The 27,194-nt window shown below is 43.2% G+C and overlaps 2 protein-coding genes across 2 annotated transcripts in view; both read right to left on the reverse strand.

Moving 5' to 3' along the window:
* Positions 1-13,138, reverse strand: part of agmo (alkylglycerol monooxygenase) — a 77,382-nt gene extending 64,244 nt beyond the window's left edge. The window contains exons 1-3 of the mRNA XM_039807065.1: positions 12,697-13,138; positions 6,958-7,088; positions 5,979-6,130 (exon numbers count right to left, since the gene is read on the reverse strand). Of these exons, the coding sequence (XP_039662999.1) occupies positions 5,979-6,130; positions 6,958-7,088; positions 12,697-12,816 (403 nt within the window). The 5' untranslated portion in view covers positions 12,817-13,138. The remainder of the gene's footprint in view (positions 1-5,978; positions 6,131-6,957; positions 7,089-12,696) is intronic.
* Positions 13,139-15,449: 2,311 nt separating this feature from the next.
* Positions 15,450-26,612, reverse strand: meox2a (mesenchyme homeobox 2a). Its single transcript, XM_039806452.1, has 3 exons — positions 25,631-26,612; positions 19,963-20,135; positions 15,450-17,094 (listed from the first exon to the last, which is right to left on the reverse strand). The coding sequence occupies exons 1-3, from the start codon at positions 26,193-26,195 to the stop codon at positions 16,876-16,878; spliced, it is 957 nt and encodes a 318-aa protein (XP_039662386.1). The 5' UTR covers positions 26,196-26,612; the 3' UTR covers positions 15,450-16,875.
* Between the last annotated feature and the right edge of the window lie 582 nt (positions 26,613-27,194).

Below are 27,194 nucleotides of genomic sequence, written 5' to 3' on the forward strand. Positions count from 1 at the left end.
CAAATATTTTTCTGAAATAAAGTCCCATGGTGGTCCACTGGTAGAGGAGGGCCTTCGGCTCTCTATAGAGGCTCCAACTCACAGAGCATCCTGACGCAATGTTCTCAGTCACCTCAAAATCATGTCGGGCAGTTCTTGGCGAGACATTTTAAACACACAGCTTCTGTTTAGCTTCTGGCTTGATGTGCCACTGACACAAATAAACATCAGTGCAGGCCCCAAATTGGAATAATGGAATAATCTACCTGTAAACATTCAATCCATTCTATCTCTCCACTCCTTTAAAAATGCCCTGATTTCCTATTACAGTACCAACTGTACCTGTCCGTAATCCTCTACGATACCATGATAACACCTCTTCTAATATTATGAATATCCAGTTTCATTCTTACTCTGCCTCAAACTTGATTATGACTGATTATGATGGTTTTTTTTTTGTCTGTTTTCATTTTGTTGTGTCTAATCATGATTGTACTGTTTATTTATTTACTGTTAAGGCCCCCGTCGAAAATGAGATGCTGCATCTCAAGGGGTTACTCCTAATAAAGACATTTTCAACAAATAAATAATTCTCTTCCGGTGTGCTGTGTGGCAGTCGAGCATCTGGCACCTGCATCAGTTAAGCCAACACACACGGGAAGAGTGCTTTTTAAAAGATGTCGAGCTACTACTGTCAAAATACTGTATCCGGTATATATTTTTTATTCCTGCTTTTATAGTGATGCTGCAGGACGTCGCTGCTTTAGAGTGGTGACTATATACAGCTTGTTGCTGTGAGAGCTCAGGGTTAAGACCATAGCCCTCTGGAGACCACGGCCTCTCACATCTGCACAGCTCGAAACCAGCTGCATGTAACTCAAAAATAATTGCTTCCTCCGCAACTTCCAAGACAGCATGATGTGTGTGCTATCTTGTGTGCTCCTCCCTGCAGGGATGGCAACTAAATCAAGATTTTGCAACCATTTATCATCAGCTGGCTTTGTAGTTTTTTGTTAGTAGTAGTGTCATTCCTGTTCAAAACAGGTCTGTTCACAACGGTCCAATTGCTTGGCCCATGTAATTGCTGCTTGCAGCTTTTCTCATGCAAACAACTTCACGCTCGACACTGGGCTTCCTTTGCTCCTGAGCAATACACCTGCCGTGACATAGTTGTGTCCCCTAGCAATGCCAGAGTATACACGTCGTTTGCTAACAGGTACCTATTTGGGACCAGGCTATTTCCAGGAACAAAAGCGTTTATTACAAAAGTTACATTGCTGATGCTTGAAATGTTTGAGTTTGCTACTAAAGCTCCGGAGGTGCCTACCTGTTTTTATATAAAGCCCAGTTTAGACCGATGATTTGCGATAAGACGAGTAAAACTTGCAAGTGTATCGTCTCCATAGCATCGACTCTCTGTACTTTCTGTTCTTACTTCCGACTTTTCAGCTAGATGTAATTTCTAGCGTCCTAAAATATGAATGAGGATAGTGATAGCAAGAAACAGTTACATTTATAGTAGTGATTTGTTTTTATTTAAATTTTTCACAGTAAGTGACACACAGCACAGTCCATGGTGAACAAAGCATAGTGAAAACAGTGTGTCACTTCCTTCCAATTCCCTTACCACCCACAAACCAACCCAGTTCAGGTCCAAAACAAATGGGGACACACAACACAGACCCATGCACACTGACAAACACACAGACAAACAGTTAAGGGCACACAACATCAAAAGATAAAAGTGAAAAAGTTAGAGAAATTAAAAGAGATGTACAGGGGGGTCAGATGGCGTCAAGTAGAGCAGTCCAGAAGGAGCTCAGTCCTCCAAGTCAGGAGATAGGCTGAGGGAGACAACGAGTTCTAGGAAAGGGTTCCATGTCCTTAGGAATGTCGCGTTAGAGCCTTTCAGAGAATATCTGAGCTCCTCAAGCTTCAAATTGTCGAGCACCTCTTTAATCCAACGGTGGTGTGTGTGTGGGGGGGGGGGGGTGCATGGTAGCCTCCAGTTGAACAAGATCAATCTCCGGGCTAGCAGTGATGTAAATGCCAGGGCCCGCCTTAGTGCAACAGGGAGGTCAGTGTCAGAGGAAATGACTGACAAAGGGTCAGGGGGGATAGTGCAATCATAGACTCTAATCAGGGTGTCAAAATGCTCCTCCAAAAAGTAGCTAATTTCTGTAGAGGGATACAATCGGGCATGCGCCCACTGATGTTAGAGGCAGAGGGAGCTGAGAGCAAAGGACCGATCACAGCGTAAGGCGCGACCCGGCCTTTTCCAAATGCGAGGCACACTCGTCGCTCATCCAGTACAGGAGCTTATGCAAGTTAGCTGCCCAGTAGTATCGCCTGAAGTTAGGGAGCGCCAGAACCCCTCAGCCTTTGGCGACTGTAATATCGCCTTTTGGATCCTAGCAGGTTTGCTGCCCTATAGAAATCGAGATATTGCCCTGTCCAGCTTGTCGAAAAAAGATTAGTACAGGGATGCGTTGGAAAAGATAAAGGAATTTGGGGAGGACAACCATCTTAATCAAATTTATCCGGCCCACGAGGGAGAGTGGTAAGACCGACCAGCGGTCAAAAATCTCTTTCAGATTTTTCAACCAGAGGTAAGAAGTTTTTGCGGAACATGTTTGATACGGCCGTAGTAATAAAAAAAAGTAGCAAAATCATTCCTCTGCCCACTTAAACAACGATAAAGAGCGTGGGAGCTGCCTAGCCAAAGAGTTTATTGGTAGGAGCTCGCTTTTCTGGAAGTTGAGCTTGTAGCCAAAATACATACTGAACTGAATGTCTGGTACCTCTCTGGAGTGAGAAAAGGGGTGACATTGTGTCGTTAGTTTGAACTGAGGCCATCGGTAATGAATATAATAATCTGACCAAGAGGATAAAATTGTCGCCCAGGCCGAACCTGTCCATTGTCTCGTACAGGTACCCCCACTCGACCCTGTCGAAGGCGTCGAGGGACACCACGATTTCTGGGGTGTCATTACTTGAGTGGATGATGTTAAGTAGGCGTCTAGTGTTGTGGGAGGACTGTCGGGCAGGCATGAACCCTGTCTGATCTAGTGAGATAACCTTTGAGGGAATTTTGAGGTCCACAGTGAGAAGTGAGATTGGTCTATAACTGGCGCAAAGCGAGGGGTCTTTCCCCTTCTTAAGAATTAGGGAGATAGTGGCCTTCGACCGGGTGCCCAGTAGGCGACGATGATGAAAAGCCTTGTTGTACACATCTCTTAGAACTGGCGCGAGGAGAGCAGAAAATGTTTTATAATATTCTACAGTGAAGCCATCCTGCCCCAGGGATTTACAGCTCTTTAGCGAGTTAATGGCTCCTAGAACCTCAGCCATGGTTATAAGGCCACCCAAGCCATTCACGGATTCAACGTCTATTTGGGGGAAAGGTTATATCATTAAGCGTGTCTTCTGCAAGGATCAGGATCAGTGTGGATCTTGCCTGAGTTAGCTCTAATGGCAGGAATTAGCCATGCGGTTGCCTCGGCTCTGGCCTGATGAGCCAGCGCTTCCCAGCTTTGTCCCCTGACTCAAAAAAGCGCTGTCTAGATTTGATCAGACAAAGCTTGGATTTATTCGTAGATAAGATGTCAAAGTCTGCCTGCAGCCTAAGACCTTCTCTGTAAAGGGTGGGGTCCGGGCCGTCCTTAATTTTCCGTAGCAAGTCCGCCATTCTGAACATTTCGACTCTTTTTAAATTAAGAGACAAAGGAGATGAACTGTCCTCTGATATAGGCTTTCAAAGCCTCCCATAGTACACCTGTTTTTGTCCGGCAAGTCATTCCACTCAAAGAATAGAGTGATTTGGGAGGGTAGGAATTGCTTATAGTGATCCTCCGCTAGTAGAGAGGAATTAAACCTCCGTTGCTTGAATGGGTAAGACTGAGTGTGAAAGTAGAGATCAAGGGAGGTTGCTGCGTGATCTGATATTACGATACTGTGGTAATCGCTGGATTTGATCTTGGAGAGCAGCCTATCATCTAGGAGGAAAAAGTCTATACGAGTGTAGGTGTGAAGCACATGGGAAAAAAAGAGAATGATTTTAGCCGTGGGAAACATGTGCCTCCATGATCAGTTTGGCAAAAGCATGCAGAGTTTTGGCTGATTTAGTTAAAGAGTACGGTTTATTCGACGATCTGTCCAGTATAGGATCTTGGACCAGATCAAAGTCTCCACCCACAATGATATGGTGATTTTCGATGTTTGGGAGCGATGTGAAAAATTTGGATACAAATGAGCAGTCACCCCAGTTGGGGCCATAGACGCTGGCCAAAATGACAGGTGTGTGTTGCAGTTTGCCGGCGACTACAACAAAGCGACCATCAGGGTCCGACACCGTTTTTCCTGGTTCAAACATAACGTTTTTGCGAATCACAATGGCGGTGCCCCTGGCCCCAACCCAGCCCCTTTTTAGCCGTGTGACCTCCCTGTTGTGGAGGTGGGTCTCTTGGATAAAAAAATCCGTCACATTTGAGCTGTTGCAAGTGGGCCATAATCTTGTCGCTCTTAGTGGGGCCAGTGTTAGTGAGAAGAGATGAAATCCTGAGCAGCCTTAGGGGAAGTGAGTTGGCGTTTCAGCCCTTCTCCGGTCCTAATGAACAGCCTGGCCAGAGAGGGGCTAAGGCACAGGTTGTAGAGTTCTTTCATCACATCTCGGTATGCGGAGCGTTGCTCGACCACCTCGGTGGACTAATCCTCAAACATGTGGTTCGGAGAACCCTTGTATTTCAGCTTGCCCCGAAGCCTTCGAGCCTCACGTGCAACCAACTCCCGGACCTGAAATCTGTGGAACCGCATCACGACAGCCTGGGACTTCCCGCCTGGGCCTGGCTTCGGAGCTAGCGCTCAGTGTGCTCGGCCCAGCTCCGGGGCTGATTCCAGTATTTATCTGCCAAGAACCTCAACTAGAAATTGAGAGAAAAAAGCCATCGGTTGAGAACCTTCATTGTTTTCAGGGAGGCCGACTATTCTTACGTTGTTTCGACGGGTTCTGTTCTCCAGATCGATGAGTTTAGCTTGTAGCCAAGCGTTCACCTCAGACACCGCAGCTAGCTCGGCCTCCACGGTTTCATGTCTTGGCTTGTGGTGTTGGCGAATGTCTCTAATGATTAAATATACTGTTGGTGATCCAATATAGTAGTCTGGATATTATCCAGCCTTGCCTCGAGTTTGGAAAACGCCATGTTGAATTTGGCTTGGAAGAAAGACTTGAACTCAGCCAAAAGTGAGGCCTTGTGCTCAGCTAGCATAGCCGTTAGCGTTGATACCACAGCGATCGGCAGCGAATCACCCTTCTTTGGGTCGTCTTTCTTCGACTTGCTGGACATCCTCTCGTCGTGGCGAGGTGTTGCCAAATATAGTAAAATATAAATGGCTAGTTGCAGCGCTTTGGCTGGACTGTAAAGAAGGTCAAAAATTAAGAAGAAGGGAGCGAGGGGAAATGCGACTTACTCCATCATGTTGCCACCGGAAGTCCTTCACGGCTTTGTTCTAACGTCGCTCCCTCTCTTTAATCACTCTCTAGCTCGCTTAACCACATACCCTGCTCAAGGGCGCTCATTGAGCCTCCGTCTAAAACTCTACGATTTCAACCAGTTGACGGTTTGTAACATAGAAATACGATGGATTATGGATCATTTTATTTCTATGGTTAATAGCTGACTTTACCAGCTGACTTTGCTATTGGCTGTTGAAACAGGTGACGTCCCTTACGTTCTAAAACCAGCCTCTGGTGACTCGACAAGCTGAGTCGCAAGCAACACCATCAGCTAGCTTGAGTCGAGCTGAGACGGGCCGGTTCAGACCGCTGCAACTTTTCCCTGCATCATTTAAAACGGTTTTGTCTCGACGTAAATCTTTGGTCTGAACTGGGCTTAATACGCAGTGCATAAACCACACAGTGACTGATACTTTACTACTGCTGTGAATACCTATATCCTGCTTTGTGGGTTGTGTACATCAGTGTGAGTGTCTTGTGCTGGTACCGTGAGCAAAGCGGTGGACCCAGTAGTAGCAGAAGTCCGTGCCAAGGAAGGTGAACCACCAGGTCCAGGCAGAGTCCCACGGCAGCTCCACCAGGCGGTAATAGTTCCACAAGTACATGTAACCAGTCAGCTCACAGCCTCTCATTAACAAACTGAGGGGGGAGGGACAGTCAGAGCTCTATGTCAGTCTACAGTGTGTTAGTACAATATGCTGTTCATGTTACAGTTGTACTGTAGCACATTAGGGCTGCAACTAACGTACAATTTTCATAGTTGATTATTCTGTTGATTATTTTCTCGATTAATCAATTAGTTGTTTGATCTATCAAATGTCAGAAAATGGTGAAAAATGTCAATCAGAGATGACGTCCTCAAATGTCTTGTTTTGTCCACAACTCAAAGATATTCAGTTTACTGTCATAGAGGAGAGAAGAAACTAGAACGTATTCACATTTAACAAGCTGGAATCAGAGAATGTAAAAAAAAAAAAGAAATTATAAAAAAAGGACTCAACTGATGAATCGATTATCAAAATAGTTGGCAATTAATTTAATAGTTGACAACTTATCGATTATTCTTTGCAGCTCTAGCACACATTTAAGTATGCTATTTCCTGCATACGTACTGTATAAATCATACCAGCAAATAACAAATTATGATGAAATTGGTTATGGTGCTTTCCACAATAATGCTACTATAACTGAATAACACAATGTACAATGTACTTGGTGACATCACATCACCTCACTATGGACAAGGTTATGGTCCTTTTAACAGCAGTTACAACAATCAAAAAAAGCGTTTCTGATCTACACTAATCACGCGGATGCCATTTATTTTTTATTGGAAACAGGAAAGGCAGCTACGATAAAGACACAAATGTGTGATAAAAAAAGATCAAATCAAGTAGCACATTACTTTTTTATTTTTTTATTTTTTTATAAAGTATGACCCGACTATGAGCTGCCTAAACACTCACAGTGGGAGTCTGGAGATCATTCCAGCAGATATTGAGGTGACTCCATCACTGATGGTGACCACTGAGGCTCCTGTCTTCAGCACGCCCACCACTAGCTCCAGCACCATCAGCCCTACAAAGAAAGGAGTGGCCTACACACACACACACACACACACACACACACACACACACACACACACACACACACACACACACATACACATACACACACACACACACACAAAGAATCATGATTCAGCACTATAACAAACTGTGAAAACAAGACAGTTTCAAGTCCACTGTTGCTTTTAGCAGTTGCGTTGAGCTTGGATATTTGTCTTGGCAGATGAGCTAAAAGCTTGCAGGACTTTCATGTTTTGTGATCCGTGCTGTTTGTTTCACTGTACCAGACTGGAGCAACTGGTCAAGCCACAGCGTATTGGCGATCACAAACATTTTTCTGAGCAGAACTGCACTGGTGGAAGAAATGATCTCATCAGTGCAAACAAACCACACTATGAAAGTTAGTTGTCTTGATGTTCACTGATAAAGTACAGCAAAACAAAGTAATAGAGATAGCGTTAAGTTAGTCTGTTAGCTTAAGTAGCCAAAATGACGTTGTGCTAGCAGGTAAAGCTTGCTAGCTGACCTTTTAAGAATGATTAAATCTAAGAAGGAAAAAAATCTCTATTTATTTTTTACTTAGAGGTCCTTCTCTGCTGTGCAAGTTTGCTAATTACCATTTTTTTGTTCCAGAAGGCTGGGGCTGTTACGCTTGGCACACTGCTTATTGAAATTCTGGAAGTATTCTTCCAAATTGCAAGTTTGAAATGGCATGAACCTCAGCCACCAAATTCAGAATGCTTTGTCATTCAAATTGGGAACAAAACAAAATGCAGCGGCAACGTTGTCAAATTCATCTAACTCGAAACTACACCGATTTAAAACTGCTGAATGTATTTTCAGGTTTCTAAAGTTTAATCCTCAGCTTAAAGTTGTTGTTAGCATAGGGCAGACGTCCCGGTTTGACCGGGACAGTCCCGATTTTGAATTGCTTGTCACTGAGTAGATGTGTTGCATTTGTGCTCTGTGTATTTCTGCAGTAGTTTCGGGTTTCCACATCCGATGTATAGCAGCGTACAGCCACTTCCCTAGCTAAACTATTTGTCTCATTCAGACACCGAAGCGGGGCTCTGTGTCTGTCAGAAGGTCTGAGATCTACCTTATCAGCAGAGCAATCACATAATGCACAGCAGACTATGGTGCATGTAGCCTATAGATTATTTTTTGAAATATAGTGACTTTATTCTTGTAATAGCCTACTATAACTTTATTTTTCTCAAAATATCACAACTGCTCCAAATCACAGAGAACACAGATATACTGTATTTTGAATGTGCACAAAGTTTTGGACATGTTTCAAACACATCTGAAATATTACAGTCCAGGGGTTTATTAATACATTAACAACAAAAGACGCAAAACAGGAGGAAGGAGTAAATGATGCCTAGGCTACATGTGTGCTGACTCAGATATAATTAGAAAAGTTCATCCAAAGGAGAATAAATAGTTGAAAGCAATACAGAATGCCTCAGAGCCTTACTTCAATATATTCCATTATGTTTTTATGTTTGGATTGTAATCTGTTTCCCTTTACATGGAGATATTTGCAGCATACATTGATTCAGAAAAAGGTAGAACTAGGTGCATACAAATTCACCAGAATGCAGGAAATGAAGTGTTTAATTAAAGTGATGGTTCGGAGTAATATTACTAGAGGTCTTTTCAACATGACCTCGAGAAACACCAGACTTCCGTCGGTAGATAGAAAAAGCGAATAGCTTAGCCAGGGGTTAACGCCATGTTTTACAATTACCCCACTAATCCGAAATGATACCAAACGCATAAAAACGATGGATTGGAAAGTTTGTGACCCAGAAGTTGAACACTGGCCTCTGCCTGCTCTCTGCTGCTGCTACCTGCAGTTAGACGGAGTGCTTAGGGCCGTCTACAAATTACTACACCGAAAAGAGTTACAACAAACATATTTATTAATTCAATAATTAAATAAGGTAATGTCTCCAAACTTACCTCAATTATTACTTGTCTCCTGCTAGTTATACTACAGCACTTACTTTAAAAAAAAAGTTAAATTAATAAATATTTTTGTTGCATCTTTTTTCGGTGATGTAATTTGTCGACGGCCCTAAGCACTCGTCTTACAGCAGCAACAACAGCAGAGAGCAGAAGCCAGCAGGCAAGTGTTATTTATATAAACTTCTGGTGTACTTACAAACTTTCCAATCCATCGTTTTATGGAGCATAACCTATTTGTATCACCTTTGTAGACGCTTGGTATCATTTCTCGCGCATTATTAGTGGGGTAATTTACGAGATACAAACGTGGGTCCGTTAGCCCCTGCGCTAAGCTATTCAGCTGATAACGCTACTCTACGCTAACTCTCCCAATGTTAGACCCAGGTGAAAAAAGCTTCTGGGGGGGTGTTTGGCTCGAGGTCATGGTGCAATGGACCCTATGGTGAATTGCTCCGAACCATCACTTTAACAGACAGAGTTAATGCCCATTAAACTGCAGAGACAACTTTGGATGACGACACATGTCGGGCATCTAAAGTTGACACCCAGTTTGAAATACTGCAAATGCAAGGGCTTTCATCAGTGGGCCATATCGCCATTGTGTTACCTAGTTCAGTAATAGGCTAGATAGTGACTTAACAGACATTTATATAAATACAAAATCTTTGAGATCATTACTTTAATTTAAGTGAATTAAGAAGTTCCTCTTTGTCAAAAATAAGATTTTTTTCTGTATTTCCAACATGCTGCGCAATATGGCTGACCAATGTGTGCTCCAATAAAACATGCATAGGATGTTTTTAATTTTAATTAGCAGCTATTTGCACACAAGATGCTACATGATCTTTTTTTTTTCTGGCGAAAACAAAAGTTCAAATGACAACATTCTACTTTCCAACACTTGTAATGAATGGATTACATTTAGTAACTAGTTATGAGAAAACAAATGGTAAGCACTAAGCAAACAGACAGTGACAGACCTCTCTTTCTAACTGTGCTGGAAGCATGTAATAACCTCTTAATGGGTCTGTCAAACATGGAACAAATTAGTGAGGGACGGGGTTAGCAAACAGGTCACGACTCAGCGGCGTGTTGGACCTGCTGGTTAGCTTTAGCTTGAAGGCGCTCATTGACCAAGTGACTGCAGTCGTAACTGGGACACATGGCCCCGCCATGAGCGAGGAATGAAGGGCGTGACGAGACCGCACATCTGCAGGTGGGGAGGGAGGAAGTGTGTGTGTGTGTGTGTGTGTGTGTGTGTGTGTGTGTGTATAGAATTGAGAGTACATGTGTATAACCATGTGTGTGCATATCCACATGTGAATGCTTCCACTTTAACATGCAGGTGTGTGATGTGAGTGTGTGTGCACAAGCAGAGGCGAGAGCACCACCAGGGACCTGCGATCACACGCAATGCTCCCAACATCTGGCAGCAGACTGCAGAGCTGCAGCCAACAAATGGGATCGCAGCGCAGGCAGACCTCCTCCAAACCCGCTGAGAGAGAGATTATCATTCTGGACGCCAGTCTAAAACCTTCCCTTCGTTTTTTCCTCTCCTGTCTAGCAGATAGTTTTACCTCTGCAGCCCCACGTTTTTTGACAGGGTCGGGACTAAATTAATTGGCAAGGCAAGTTGATTCTCATGCTGTGCAAAAAAGGAAGGCAAGGCACAAAGGCTTGTCTTTGCTTTCAACACTGTCTACATTTTATTTGCTCATGTCTCTTCATTTAGTTTATGTAATTTGTCATTCATCTTTGTTTTTCCTTTGTTTCGGTGAGATATTTTCCCCTAAATAGTTCGCTTTTTCCTCTTGCTTGCACAAAAAATGTACATGCAAGAAAATTGTGTTTATCTTTTTGCAAATAAACCTAAAATCACACAAAATAAAGCCTATTTTATTCTGCAGCATACTTACATCCTGTGTAGACCGTTTGTTGTGGCATCTAATTATTAGATTTTTTTTTCGTTTTGAATGTGGGCCTTACATGGAAGATGACATTTGCAAACCAGATGTCTGCATTTTCCCCAAACAGCCTTTTTTTTTTTATAAGGTCACGGATGACTAATGTTGGCTGACAACATACAGGCTGACAATACACTTTTCTCACTGCTGTCTGACAAAAACTGTTTGCATTCAAATTACTGAATCGCTGAGAGACCTGGCAACAACAAACAAACCCATAATTCCGAACAACTCTAAAATTAGAAGATTGTGTCTTGTTATTTCTAATTAATTTGGGCTGTTGGGATCAGAGAACAAAATAATTAATGACACATCACATACTGTAAACAGTGCTAAGTCACACGCACCCATGCAAAATTTTATCACCATCAAGCCCTGCAGAAAACAAATTTGTTTAGTCACATTTGGTAGTGGATTATACGGACTCCTGCTGTGGGGGTAATTGTTCTCCTGCCCTGATGTGCCTCATAAAACCTTATAACAAACATGTGCTGGTAAACCTAAGTAATTGGCAACTGAGACACTGTAAACTGTCAGTAAGAAGAAGAAGAAACCCCAAACTTCTTTTTAAATTGTGCATTACGTAGAAGTGGGAAATCATTCAGGAGCATTTAGATGTCTATCTGAAGTCAGACTGTTATCTAAAACATAGTCAAAATCCCCAGATGATATCCCCAAGATATTTACATAAATTGATATCTGTTACTGTTTTAATGAGTGTGTCTTTGTCAGAGTCCATATGTGATTTGTTTAGATTTGAAGATATCTTAATCTCAATAAGACTATAAAGCTTAACCTACCAAAGTTAGCAAATGAATAATAACCTATATAATAATATCGTTATATAATATAATTGTATCGCCAACATTTAAATTTTTCAGGATGTCTGGAAAAAAGGCTGTAGATTAGTCTGCTGCCAGATTATTCATATGCAACTATTTTGATAACCAATTACTGTAATCATTTTGGGCATTTTCCAGTAAAACATTTCTGGTTCCAGCTGCTTCAATGGGAGGATCTGCTGCTTTTCTCTTTTTTATATCATTGTATTGTTAACTGAATTTGGTTTGGTTAGTCAGACAAAACACTTTTTGTTACAAACATTTCATATAAAAAGGGGTAAAAAAATAAATAAATAAATATAAATATATATAAATATATATTGTAAATACTGTAAAAAATCATTACAGCTCTGTTTGGAGATGCAAGGTTTTTCTCTTCTTCGCTCAAAATCCTTGTATCTCCAATTATGGTGTGTGTGTGTGTGTGCGTGCGTGCGTGCGTGCGTGCGTGCGTCTGTGCGTCTGTGTGTGTGTGTGTGTGGGGCTTTTTCATACCACTCCATGGCACTGGGATTTTTTTAATAATTAGCAGACTAACTGTTGATACAATGGTTGCAATTAACGATTAGGCTATTTTCATATTCAATGTTATCGATTTTGTCTAAAAATAAAATAAAAAAATGAAGCGATGATTAAAGAGATGTATACAAATTGCTTCTGTAATCTTTGAAGCTCTAATTAATAGCCTACTTGAGTACTTATTTGATGTGACTTTTTGAATGCAGCACTTGTATGTATGTCTCTTATGTGGTTTTACTAAGGCGTTCAGTTATTCTTCCAAGTCGTCAGACTTTTACACAACACAACACATGATCACACATATTGATGGAAGTCAGTGACACCGAGGCTGTACCCACCTGCTGCACATACTGGGGAACATCTTCCACTTTCTGAAAGGATGATTCGTTCGGTGTGAGCATGAGAAACATGGCCCGGAGCCCCGCGGACACCGAGCCGGGCACCACAGCTCCAGCCATTGGCAGACAGCACCGTGTTTACCGCTGCTCCGGTCGGTGGTGTGTACCTGTGCAGGTATTTAGCTCTCACGGGAGAGGGGCGTTCCTTTGAATTTCTCTATTCGCCGTTTAGGAACTTTGTTTTTCTCTGTTGTAAGTTAAGTAGGTCAGTCAGTTGCGAAATGGAGAGCGTTGCCAGCTGAGGAGGAAACTTCATACAGTAAACCGAGTCCGTGACAGATTAAAGCTACAGGATACAGTTACTGTGATACATTTACCTACAGATCCTGCCTCGTTTTACAGCAGGCGAGGTTAGCTCAGGCTGGTAGGTAGGTGTCCCACTTCGTGTCGCTTTTTTTTTTTATTATCTCGCGAGACTCTGTGGTGACAGCTGTTTGTGTGTTTTGCACACAAGTTTTGCAGAGTGCAGTGCCACTGCCAATGTTTTCTTGGCAGCCAGTTATCCAGGGTCACACACTCTTACTGTTTTGTGTGCTGTTCATAAATTATTCAAATGTAAGATTTGCTTGAGTATGAAAAGAATAAAATGTAGGCTACTCAACAGGGAATTCCCCCTGACCCTCCCCACTGGATGTCTCATTTTAAATCACCAAAATAAAGGTATTTTTAAGCCTATTGGAAATTGTATTTGATGACTAAAGGTCATGTTATTGAGCCAAAACAAGGCTGTTTTCCAAAGTTACTGTAAAGTTGTGCAAACATTTTGAGATGCCAGATTTTGACCAACAACAGTTATGTAAAATATTTGTTAGCTGATGTTGTTAGCCATTGATGTTACAGACAGAGGTTTATGCTTAGTAGCAGAGGAGCCTGGTTTGGTTTGTGGTTGGTTAGGCTGCATGCTGCCAGTGTTTGCAATATCCTGGCTAGCATGTTACTGTAGTTAACTTAGCTAGGCTGGTTAGCTTGGTTCTATATTAGTTGATTGCTTATCCAAGTCAAAGCAATGTTTTTGACATGTTTGTGGGCGTGTGAAGCCTGTTCACTTGCTTTGATGACTTGCAAGTTGAAGCCTTGTGCTAGCAGTAGCATGTCTTAGCCAAACAGTGTTAGCTTGCTTCAGAGGGCTGTGTAGAGTGTGTAGGTGCCATAGTGGGTGCAGGTCATGGATGTATAATACGAACTGGATACCGGACCCAAAGATGGCGCCGATTCAGTCCAATGAGAGTTGCTCACCTGTTGCATACGCCAAAAAAAGTTTTTAGCTTCTGGGTTTACTTCCAGGGTATGAGGCCGACTGACTATGCGCAGTAGTGCATTAATTTTACTCTTGTGAAGCATGTTGTGACTTTGTTCTGTTAAAAGTATTACACATATTACAAAGTATTATTCTAGTGTTTCTACCGCTGGCCCCGCCCGCGAGTTCTCGCTCGGCCTGTAGACTTTTAAATCACTTTTCTCAGCTAGATGAAAGTTTTACAAATTTAAAACCTCCGTGGATCAAATATTCCTAATAGAAAGATTCATAACCGACATTGCAGTTCGAGGTGTCCTGTCGACAGTTTTACAGATGTCTCTTTTACAATGGTGGTCAATGGAGAAAATGTTTTCTGGGCTGCAGGATGATTTTGCATGAGTGGCCACTGGGCAAAATTGTCTGCAAGGCTGAGTGGCGGTGTCGTATCCAGCTCATCATACATCTACGGTGCAGGTAAAGAAAGAGGTGGTCCCGGGAAACTCACACCAGTTATTGAGAGGGTGCCCTGATAATGTGACCCTGTAGACATGCCTGCACTCACACACAGAACTTCATATTGAAAACCTTTTTTGTACAGGTCAAGGAATTAAGGTGAATCTGCCCATACAGTAAGTTAGGCCTCTGCACAGTAGATTAGCCTAAGCAGATACTACAATAAAGCAATGAGGCCTGGTTTGTTTGTTTGGGTGAGGGTCCGATTCAAGGACAGTTTTAAGGTACAATAGGTCAGGGGTAGAAAGTGTGTCACCTGTTATTATAAATTTATGATGGCACAGCCTGATACACCCTGCAGGGCTTAAAGGTCCCATGGCATGAAAATTTCACTTTATGAGGTTTTTTAACATTAATAAGCGTTCCCCCAGCCTGCCTATGGTCCCCCAGTGGCTAGAAATGGTGATAGGTGTAAACCGAGCCCTGGGTATCCTGCTCTCCCTTTGAGAAAATGAAAGCTCAGATGGGCCGATCTGGAATCTTCTCCTTATGAGGTCATAAGGAGCAAGATTACCTCCCCTTTCTCTGCTTTGCCCACCCAGAGAATTTGGCCCACCCATGAGAGAGAGACATCATGGCTTTCAAATGAGCAAAGTGGCAGTTGGTCAAGGCCACACACCCCACCCTCCACCTTGCCCCCCCCCCCCCCCTCTCTCTCATCCTCAATAGCTACAGACACAGAAATGGCACATCCTAAGGAAAGCTCATTGTGGGACTGGCTCTACTGGCTGTAATTCTGCACCAAGGCTGAATTTCGGGAAAGAGACTTCAGATACAGTATTAGGGGACCACTAAGGTCTATATAAAAGCATCCAAAGAGCAAACATCATGAAATGCTCACCCATTTTTTGGCACATGTGGATTGTTAACGGTCAATTTACTTTTAGGAGAAAATGCTAACATTAATGGCTTTGATGATCATATGGAGTTCATAAAGACAGAGAACATAGCCCATTTTTTTTATTGCATACTGTTATAATACATTAGGCCCTCTGACACTGGCCTGTAGTAGGTCAATAGTTAAAGCAGGACAGCTGTTTCTCTCTTCACACATTACATCAAATGCACATATTGAAGGTTTTTAGGCTAAATGTGCCTACTTTTCTGTTGTTTTTTTACAGTCAAAAATCAGGAGTCAGACAGCAGTTGATCACTGCAGGTGAAGTGGGAAGACTGTATTTGGAGGTGAGTGTGCTGTAAATAACTGTGAATACATTGCAAGTTGCAATGTAAAAAAAAAAAAAAAAGATCACATTCATCTTGCGGTTTGCTTTGTGGAGGGGAAAGAAAAAGAAAATTAAAAACCTCACACGGCATGTGAAGTGCCTCCTCAAAAAATTAGAATGCACAATCACAACGTGGTGAAAGACGAGATCAAGTCAAGAAATAATTTTCAACTGGATTTTCTAAGAGAATCTGATCCTTTGTGGGTTCTCTCTCCGAGTCTTGGCAGGAGTCCCGACCCTGCCCCGAGGCTAAGGTGAATTTAGCATGCAACCCCATCACCAGCTTTCTTCACTCTCTGCTATGTTTAATTCATTTCAGCTTCACTTCATGCAACACACGTATGGATGGATGGCGTAAAGGCTAGATGGAAAAAAAGAAGTTATTGAATCATATTGAAATCAATTTACCACTGGTTAAATTTGATTCAATCTGCAACTTTTTTCAGGTTTTTAGATTTGTTTACAAAATGTCATCTCCAGGCAGAAAAGTGTTGACTAAAGAACTGTCAGTGTTTATTACTGCTGAGCTGAATAGTGTGGGTATAAAATTATTGTTAAGGTAAGACAATACAGAGAATTATTTACAGATCATTTATATTAGCTAGGCAAATTTGATTTCCTGGCACTTGATTTGATCAAAAACTCAATTACATCGTAATTTACATTTTATACAGTAGAAACTGACTGAGGTGCAGACTGTAAATCAAAGCCTGCTTCTCTCAAGGCACACAACATGGAATGTTTACAACGTTTTGACAAAGTATGATTTCCAAAATGTTATGCAATATTCAGTGAATTTGTGTAGCCAAAACATCACATTTCAACATTTATATTAACGCTTAAGTTTAGTTTTTAACCAATGGCGCTTTAAAAACTATGTCAACATCCTCCTATATGTGCTCAGTTGTTGAAATTTACATTTTGCCTGCATGATGGCTCCATTATCTACCACGCGTCATTCCTCTGTATATTTGTACACTTATTTAGCATCGTTGTATGACGATGGCGAATCAGCAAACAGCAGTCCTTCTAAGGACGGTCCTGAGGCAGAGCAGGGCCTATCCTCTGATGGGGAGGGGTGTGTGTGTGTGTGTGTGTGTGTGTGTGTGTGTGTGTGTGTGTGTGTGTGTGTGTGTGTGTGCATCATAAGTGAGCGTGCTCGGAGCTCTGGTCGCTTTCGTGACTGTCCTCATTGGCTAAGGAGTCTGTCGACTGGTGGAGCGCTGCGATGCCAGAGAACTCTGACGGCAGCAACGTCCCCTTTTTCACATTCACCAGTTCTTTCTCTCGAGCCGCTGCCCCCTGCTGGCCGCCCTTCACTCGTTTCCACTTCATCCTCCTGTTCTGGAACCAGACCTTCACCTACGAGGGTGGGGGGGAGTGACAGAAAATGTCAAATTCATTGCTCTTACGGTGAGAACAAAAAGTTAAACAATCAAGAAACAATTACGGAAGCCTTCCTGCTTAACAGCAACTTTCTCTAAACGTTTGGCAGCTATTTCTACAGCAGCAATAATGTGTGGATGTACTGTTCCATCTGCCACTTGGCGTCTACCTGTTTTTCCCTGACTCAACAGCCTCAACCGTATTTACGTCTCTCAGATTGATGATTAAGCTGTTGCTTAAAACGGTTTACACGTCAAGTAGCAGCAGAGGCCCCCTGAGTGTCGACACATGCGCCTGAAGGGAGGTAGAGGAGGAGGAGGAGGAGGAGGAGGGGGGGAGGCCCGCCGCTGTCACGCAGGGCAGGGTGGGTTTATTTTTGGGGAGTGTCATTCCGAGGGGACCGAGCGGTCACATGGTCAGGAAGTTAGTTGACAGCATAAACGTTTGTCTTAAACGTCAGGGGCGTACGGCGTGCTGAGTATCACTTCGGATTCTTCACGAGCCTCAGGGCCTTTTCTGAGAGCCGGAGAGAGAGGGGGCCGGGGTCCAGCAAAGGCTCATTTATATACGCCAGGCTCTAATGTCAAAACCAAACATGTGATCCTCAAGGCTTAAGTGCAAACACACACACACACACACACACACACACACACACACACTTATTCAGACTCACTCACAAGCACTGTACCTGCACTGCTTGACATTACACCGATAGTGACACTCATCACAACACATTGCACCAAGGAGTCCTGACCTCAGCGTCCAGTTATATCCATTTGACAGGCTCAAGGAACTGCAGATCCACTGATTCAAAACGGCTCGTTTAGGCATTTTCAGCGCACTAATGGGCCGCTCGTCTCCTTCACATTTAGAGCTTGAAACATAACACACTACTGATAATGAAATATGAAATATATATGTGATGTGTAATATATATATGAAGTGAAATACATGCTTAAAATAATACAACAAGCACTGAATTGGTGTGATTCCATTTCTAGTCAAAAGATGTCGATACATTTCGGTTAAAACCGCGCTATATTTTTACACATCGTAAAATGATTGCTTACCGATCTGTTCATCCCCCCTCCCCCCCAAAAAAAGAATTGTTTCCTTTCCTATGCTTTTGTAAACTCCAAACGTTCAAAAAGTTTCGGCCCTGTAGCTCCAACTCTGCCATCTTTGAACCTATTCCAGGTGTCAAGGCCCACAAAGACATAAAACACCCATCGCATTTCTCCAAACAGCTCATGCAGCATAAATCAAGGGCTGTGGCCAAGTGTTTGTATTGCCAATATTTGCCTCAGTATCTCCTGCTGTATATTTTCCCTGACAAAACTGAGGTCACACTAATGCTGCATGAGCCGAAGAAATTTCATGCACATTTTATGCCGCTTCAAGGCACAAAAAGATTAAGTGCAACAGTCTGGGAGAAGGCTGAAGTGGAATTACGATGGCAAACTCTGTGTTTGGTGGTTCTGTGGAGTTAAATGGGCTTTTGCCTGACATGGGGGAATTTAGAACGAGCCCTTCAATGTTTTTTTTGGGTTTTTTTACACCTTTTGTAATATGAAGCAAAAGCAGAGCATTACTTACACAATTTCTGACACATTTATCACTTTACATGTCACACGTTTCCAGTTGCTCTCAGATTGAGTAAGAACCTAAATGTGACTGTGTGGGTTTACAACTCGCATTACTTTGAGAGGCTCTCAAAAGACACTTGCAGACATTTTTATTTACTGGGAAGAATTCCTTAGATGGACACTTTTATCTGAAACCCCTTAGACGGTACTAAACAATTTTAGCATGGGTAGCCGAGTGGGAATTGAACCAGGTCCTGGCAACATTACTGACGTTCTCAGCTTCAGCAGAATGGTTTTAGTTTCTGAGATACCACAGATTTTATTTTGAGACATTTAAGGCCTGTTGACCTTTCTCATGGCAGACATTGTATGTGATTGCCATAAAAGCAGGTGTAGCTAATAACAAAATAATAAATGATGGCTCTGTTCCATTTAGGTGTCCCAGTAAGAACCAGCATGCACAATGAAAAACAGGGCCCTGGTACTAAATGGGATGGAGCCTGTTCTTTTTTCTTCTTTTTAAATCAAAAATGTCCACAGTGAGAAAGGTCATCAGCACATTTTGTAGTTTTGCATATATTGTACTCATGCAATCTGTATAGTTTTTTGTTTAGCGTGACATAAGATACATAGATCTACATAAACATGATCTTTAAGGCTCACACATGTATATCTTTGGGATCTTAAGTTGTGATTTACATCTGTGGCACCACCTGGAGCTCTCTATGCGTTTCTCACTCCCGTCTGTACTTTACATTCAATCCACACTGTATCACACTGCAAATATCACTGGCAAGGTGTCAACTAAGTGTGACTTACAGCTTCCAAACGGGTGTCAGAGAACAACAGGCTGTAATCCGTTTCCTTCCCCCAACCATTTGTCTCCTGTTATTTATTTCATGTGCCTGCATTTTACAGCAACCGGCCCACGCTCAGAGACCAATTTATGCACGCAGGGGTAGTGGGAGAGAGGAAGTGCCTTGCTAGACAGCACTTCCTCAAACCCTTCTCCCTGCCTCGGCTGTGGCCTGCTTGAAAGAATAGACAGGCACATCTGGAATATGATAGTCCCGTCACACAGCCACATCTGGAGCACAATAGGCCTCGCACCGAAATTACAAAAACACAGTAGCGAGCTGAAAAGCCTCCTTGTCGTCCCGAGGCCGCCTCTGTTTTCACAACATGGCATTAATGTGCTAATGGGGGTTATATTATCTGAACCCAGGGGGAAACAAAGCTGCGGAGGGTAGGAACATACTTGTCTTTCAGTGAGGTCGAGGTTGACGGCGATCTCGTAGCGCCTTAGTCTGGTTAGGTAGTTGTGGTGGGCAAACTCGGCCTCCAGCTCCCGGATCTGCTCCTTGGTGAACGCCGTCCTATCCTTCCTGGGCTTGCTGCTCACGTCTGACTTGTAATTCCCATCCTGGGACTCTGAAACCAAACACCACACAGGTTTCTGTTTCCACTCAGATTTATATGCAAAGAAAAAAAATAAAAATTAAATTAAAGCGAATGTTATGTGGCAGGTGCAAGTCAGCAGGGGAAAAAAAGAGGCGAGGTAAGAGAAACAATGGGAGCTGTCAATCACACTTTATTGTTCACTCATTGTTTATGAACACTTTAAGTGGCTGGAAGGACTCACGGGCGGCTACACACATGTGTGTCTGACTTTGTGGCAGCTGTGCTGTTACAATAGGCTGGCCCTTATACTGCCAGCATGGGTTTAATTTGTCTTGAAGGAATCTGCTGCTGCAACCAAGCAAATGGAACAAAGCAGCTTTGCAGGATACATGATATATATCCTAGTTTCTTTTTATTTTAGAACTCACAGGCTGCTCCTCATTTGGTGGCAAAAGTACCACTATTTTTTCTTTCCTTTTTCAGCTTTGTGTCTTCTGATTCACATTTTCGCTGCAGATGTCGGAACGCCAGTAAAATTATACATTTCGTACAGTCATTTTTTAAATGGGGAAATTGCAGGAAAAGAAAGAGCTATGCCTACATAACATTAAATGTGATAATAGGGTCATAGATAGAATGCTGGGGAAAATCTAATGATGTATTACCATTTAAAAAACCGTGTGAGCATCAAATGCAAGGCTGGTACTTGCAACATATTGTGCATTTTCTTCACAGAAATGTGGTAAATGCATATTGGAAAAATAAAGTTAATAAAAATCCCCAGCATGTGTTGTCTCCACTTCTGCTCATCACCCCAGAAAAAAGTACTTTTAGTTTTGTTATTTCCACAAACTTTCCGAAGTAAACACGCACGGTTAATTCGCCCTCCGAAACGTTCCTATTGTGAGCAGCCTTTGTGGTTTCTCTGTTGGACTCGCCTCACTTGCACATTGCACTTGAAGGCAGCAGCGATTGCATGCTAATTCATCTGTGGTCCTGTTCCGTAGTGTGTGTTAATCCAGCAGGCCTGCGTCAAGCCAAACTGTAAATAGTCCTGCAGCCCAGAGCCAGACTCACAAATGGTGCGAAGCCTGAAGCCACGTCAGAGAAACAACTATCTCTTCACCTAAGATTTCCACCCCGCAGGCAGGGGACCCCTGTCAGTTCTGTTTTTCTACCAGAAAGGGGATCTTCCTTCTAATTAAGTGTGTGTTTTTTTCTGAACAAAATGGCTCCCTTGAGAGGCTGATGAGAAGATGAGGGGTGAACTGAAACTGCTCTACAAAAGTTATATTTGTGTGGCACTTGCGCCGTTGTAGAGCCAAAGACAAACGGGTATATAAACTGCAAGAATTCCCACATGAATTTTATGAAATGAAACAGATCATTGCTTGACCCGCAGCCTGTGTCCAGCTCCCCCTTGACCTTGCCTTTCCCTCCCTCCCTGTAATTTCAAACCGAGTGCTCCAAACAGAGTGTGGCTGATTGAAGCGGGCCTTAAGACGTATTTATCCGCTCTCTCTCTCTCTCTCTCTCTCTGGTAAACACAGACATTGTGTAGAGAGAAATAAAAGAATAACACAACCAGCTGGTTCAGAGCAGCAGGCCTGAAGTTAAAACGAGCGGCAGGCTTTTATGACACAGCCACTACACCACAGCAATTAGGTCCCCGCTGTAACTTTCATCTCTCCACAAAAAAGGAGGAATAATATGAGAAAAATACACGCAGCCAGACGGGGCACGTCATTTAAGGCTTGCCCAAATGAACTGAGCTCTGTGCGAACGGGACCCTGTCAAAAATGATGTCTTCTTCTTAAGAAAGTAAGAATGGACGGAAAGAAATGGGACTTCTTTTTTTTTTTCTTCTTCCCCTCATGGTGGAAAAATTGCGTGCTAGTTGTTTTCCCTCAGTGAAAGTTGTGATTCTTTTATTTTCCTTTGGTAAAATAATATCGCGGCGGCGCACACAAGGATGAAGTCAAATCCACCGACACATCCGCAATGTTTTTCTAAAGCTTCTTTTAGGAAAAAAAAGTGTCTGCCAGCGAGAGGCCTTCAGCACCTCGCTCCTCCTTTTTTACAACACTGCCTCAACAAAATAAGACTTCAAGCACCTTTTATTGTTCCACGCAGAAAACCTAGTAACTTTTTAAAAGGACGACCGCTCCCTTGACAGCATTAGTATATGCAAATATAACCCGTGAACTCAGCCAAAGTGCACCAACCGACACTGTATAGGACTAAAACTCTCCGGCTTGACCACAAAAAATGAGCCGGTTCCAGAAACCAGACACCCGAAATACCAAGGAGCTGGCTCATCTCATTAGCCCACCCTGCGGCCTTCCTTGAGGAAACAATCACAACCGAGTATTAGACACAGAAAGTTGAGATGCTTCATATTTGAGCTAAACCTAGCATGGAAATGAGCTCTCAGGTTTTGTTATTATTTCTGTATCTGAATGCAGGTTTCGCTCAACTTTCTGGTCCAGATGGTTGAAACCTGATCGGGGCTCTATATCACATGCAACTGGCAGCGGTGTGATATTTAGACAGCTGATTGAGTCAGCAACATAGTTAGGCCCAATAATCAGCATGATTGGTGTTAGCGTGGAGGGAATGCACGGCACATATGTAATGAGTATGCAGTAAAGTATTGTTACAGGGGAAATGGGATTTGGAGACAGAGGCTTCGGTTTCCAAATGATTTGACAAAGGAGGAAAGGAAATAGGAGGTGGTGCGTTGAATTTGTGGCTTAAAGGGGAATTCCGGTCGATTTCAACATGTAGCTCTGTTGTTTGTAAATTTGGAGTGCTGTCAGTAGCGAGAAAAACGAAAATAATCGGTGTTGCCTACACCGTGTTATCCTCCTGCTACAGTTTGCACCCAGGAGGCTGAAACCGGGCAAGTTTTAAACGTGCTTTAAGCCTCTTAACATGTTCAAAATGTCATTAAAAGTGCCTGGCCATGTGAAGTGATTCCTTCCAAGTGAACACAGTGAATCTGACTGCAGTAGATGTGAAAGAAATGCATGAAAGTCGTGCTTATTCAGCTCTGTTTAGTTCCGGTGTTGAGACGGATAAGACGAGCGCTTTGGGACCGTCTACAAGCCACAACACCGAAAAGAGATACAAAAATGTTTTCAAAAATACGCATTTGCTTATTTTTTTTAAGTAAGTGTTGTAGTACAATTAGCAGGAGACAAGTTATAATTGAGGCAAGTTTGGAGACACCTTATTTAATCATTAAATGAATACATATTATTGTTGTATCTCTTTTCGGTGTTGTAGTTTGTAGACGGTCCCTAAGCACTCTCTTACTGCCGTCTCAACACCGGAACAAATCAGAGCTGAATAAGCACGACTTTTATGCATTTCTTTCACATCTACTGCAGTCAGATTCACTGTGTTCACTAGGAAGGAATCCCTTCACATGGACAGGCACTTTTAATGACATTTTAAACTTGTTAAGAGGCTAAAAGCTGGTTTCAGTCTCCTGGGTTCAAACTGTAGCAGGAGGATAAACACGGTGTAGGCAGCACCGATTGTTTTCGTTTTTTCTCGCTACTGACAGCACTCCAAATTTACAAACAACAGAGCTACGTGTTAAAACCGACCGGAATTCTCCTTTAAATATACTATTCGCAACATTTTGCATGAGGATAATATTAGCCATATTAGTCATTTAGCGCAGACAGAACTATAAAACAAACAAAGAAGAGCTCTTGAAAGGCTCGATGTGTTACACCATTTTGGCATATACGGTGTTGGAGGAATCTTTAATTTAACCACGACATCTGGAGTTCCTGCTAAATCAGTGAGTAATGTAAATTTGAACTGCGCTTTCCAGTATTTGGTATCATAACATGAATTATTACAAATACATGTTTCCAGTGCAGTTACACTGTCTATTAATTACAGACAGTCCTTGAATATTGTGCACACTGTGGCTGTAAACTGCAGCAACAGCCGGCCTGTCAGAGGGGATAGACGCTCTCTGAGGCGACCACCAGCATCCTGAGCGAAAACTAATCACATGCAGGAATATCAGTCAGTGGTCAAGTGCAGGTGGTACGCTGTGCATACAAAGAGGCCTTTAAAGGGAAGACGGGAGCGTCGCTGAGGGCCCACAATCCTCAAATGGACAGAGAGAACGGCGGGCACACTTTCCCTGGAAAACTTAGAACTCTCACTAATATCACGTTCCCTGCGAGAACTCCCACGACCCGACCCCGGCAGTTTGTCACGGCGTGATTGATTATTGTGGTGACTGCAGGTTGGAAATGTCCCGCAGGTCATCAGGAAGGTGTTACCTATTTGAGTACAGTCAGAAAAATAAGGGATTTGTTCATAAATGTGCAAAAAAATAAAGTTTTCTCTGTTGGTTCGAATGTGTGTAGGCTACATCATTCATTTACAGGTTATATAATTTGAGGGCAGTGTAAAGCCTTAAATATAGCTTCATACTTTACAGTTTATCTTCAAAAACCTTACACAGTGGTCAGTGACTTTTAAGAGGTTACGATCAGAACACCAGCACCCGCCTCAAAGTGCCGAGTCACAAATTTTACAAAGTCACAAATTTCCTAAAAAAAAAGAAAGTGGCCTTGAAGCCTACAGCTCTGGTGCACTTCGCTGTACAGAGCATACAGTACAACTGTTGACTATTTATGCAAATATAAATCCATTGTATGAATCTGTATTTCAGAGCAACAAGTAAACATGGCATAATTAGGGTTTACTTGTGGTAATAAAATAATTTGTAATAAAAAAAGATGCATTTATTCTATAGATAAAATAAATCAATAAAATCAATATCACATCCTATTAGTACACAGATACTTGAAATGGACCTTTGCAATCACTTTGTTTTATTTCAGGAAACCTGACTGATTTATTTTTCCTACCAGATTTAGACTAAGAAAAAAGGCTGAAAAGCCTGCGTCTGTCGGGTGTTTAGTGTGGCGCGAGGCGCCGGTGTAGGCTTTTACAATCCATGACATTAATTCTTTACTGTGTGCCTCATTTTCTGCCCTCTGAAGAGCGTCGCAACAAACCAGATGTGATTTTTAAACAAAACATGGCAGTAGTCAGATGTGCCCACACTGGTTACGATGTGGCCTTTGCTCCACGCTTCATTTCGCCCGCTGCAGCAGCCTCCCCGCGTGTCAGCCGACACCTACAAACTGCTTCTCGGACACTTTTTTGTTTTCCTATCAGAGCTGCACAAATCTCAACACTTATGAGCTGTTGAAAGATTCAGAATGACACGTTCAGATGTTTGTGTAATTCTAGAGCTCCTGCGTGGAATTCCTTCAAACGCTGATATTTATCTTACAAAACGACTGAACAAAGAGACATTGGAAAGGTCTCCACAGAATGTTACATGACGTTTTTTTAGTCACACACGGCTTATTTATTCATAATATGTGTGAAAGTAATATCTCAGGGATAAAATCTCTGCCATTTAGAGAGTAGTGGCTCTAGAAACTGAAGTAAAAAAAATCTCTGATCTCAGTGCCTCTTACCTGAACTGTCACTTTTCCTTTTGCCGTTCCTCTTCTCAGCCTCAGCAGGTGACAGAGTCTGTCTGCCAAAGTCGGCAGGCACACAAGAGGCCCCTGTAGGGGTGCTGCCGATGCCCAGACTGGGGGTGCTGGCGCACACGCTTGGCCCACCAGGGTGGCCCAGGTCCGGGGGTGTTGTCCCGCTGTCATGGGATGACGAGTGGGAGTGCGGGTGGCATAGGTTGTGGCGTGTGCTACCGCCAGGCGACGGCATCTGTGGGATATGCCAAGATGCATGGTGCTGAGGCGGGTGGTGATGCTGCTGGGAGGGCAGGTGGCCGCGGTGAGGGTGGTGGTGATGGTGGTGGTGCTGCCCGGGAAACAGGCCGTCGTCGACCGGGTAGCTGGAGATGATGCAGGGAGAAGGGGAGGAGGTGGAGGAGGAGGAGGACGAAGAGGCCAGGTCAGGGTAGGAGACGTGGTCGGAGCGTCCGTGCAGAGTCAGGGGGGACTGGGTGAAGGCAGGATGCAGGGCCTGCGCCGGGGCGTGGGGGCTCCGCAGGCAGCCGAACAGTGTGTGATCCATCGCGTGCAAGCACACACGGCCCTCCAGGAAAGGTGAGAAGGGCAAGTAAAAGAGGGTAAAGTTACTAAATCAACCCCCCCCCAAAAAAAAGAAGGAAAAAAAAATAAAAAAAAGATCACAAGCACATATCCAAGATGCTTTCTCTCTTTTCCTGTGACTATCCCAAAACTTTTGCCTCCAGTTTAAAGGAAAATGCAAATAGTCTACTCTCGATTAGTCAGAGCAGAAAGCAAAAGTGTGTTTTGAAATGGGTGTCCTGTGGTAATCCGGAGCGTGCGGCCAGTTGCCAGGCTATACAGGATAAACAGTTAGCCCAGGATAAGCTGCAGCAGAGCCTCTCAGATGTCAGGAGGAGCAGAGGACCGGAGCTCGAGGCTGGAAGCAGGAGGTGGTTCCTAGGAACTGCAGAACGAGGGGAGCCGGCGGAGGGGATGTTATAAATAGGGTGTAACGTGAGAGGGAGGCTGGGTCACAGACTGCATACGCGCTACTGACCACATACATATGATCACCCTCCAAAAAGCACAGCACAATAAATCTGTACTATTAAAATGGCTGAGCCTCAGGAAAGAGGGGCAATTTATTTTGGACTTGGATCTGACCTCCGGTGGCCATCTTTTTTTTTTTTTCCCCCTGCAAGAAAACAGCTCTAATGGTTCATGGGTGGGGCTAGGGTGGGTGGGTGGGTGGGGGGGCGTGGGGGGGTATTAGGGGTAGTGTGGGAGTGTGGAGAGATACGTGGGCGAGGTGTTAGGGGTTAACTCAGCGTGTCACCCTGTCTTTGCCAGTTCTGACCCTTTAAAATACTGTTATTGTTAAATGCTTGTCTTCTGAAAGAATGCTTCTAATGGTTTCCTTTGCACATTGTTTTCGTCGGCCTCAGCTTTACTTCGACGTCTTTGACTCTCCGCCACTTCTAAAGGACAAGTTTTATTACGAAATAACCATCAGAAACTTTTAAAAAAAAGCATTAATTGCAATGCATAAAGGATTCAAGTC

This window comes from Perca fluviatilis, chromosome 7 (assembly GCF_010015445.1).
Source record: "Perca fluviatilis chromosome 7, GENO_Pfluv_1.0, whole genome shotgun sequence".
In the NCBI taxonomy this organism is placed as follows: Eukaryota; Metazoa; Chordata; class Actinopteri; order Perciformes; family Percidae; genus Perca; species Perca fluviatilis.

Coding starts and splice junctions, on each gene's coding strand:
- meox2a (XM_039806452.1), bottom strand. CDS start 26,195: ATGGATCACACACTGTTCGGCTGCCTGCGGAGCCCCCACGCCCCGGCG. Junction 20,136..25,630: donor AAGGAAAAGTGACAGTTCAG/GTAAGAGGCACT, acceptor GTTTGGTTTCAG/AGTCCCAGGATGGGAATTAC. Junction 17,095..19,962: donor TCGACCTCACTGAAAGACAA/GTATGTTCCTAC, acceptor CCACCCTCGTAG/GTGAAGGTCTGGTTCCAGAA.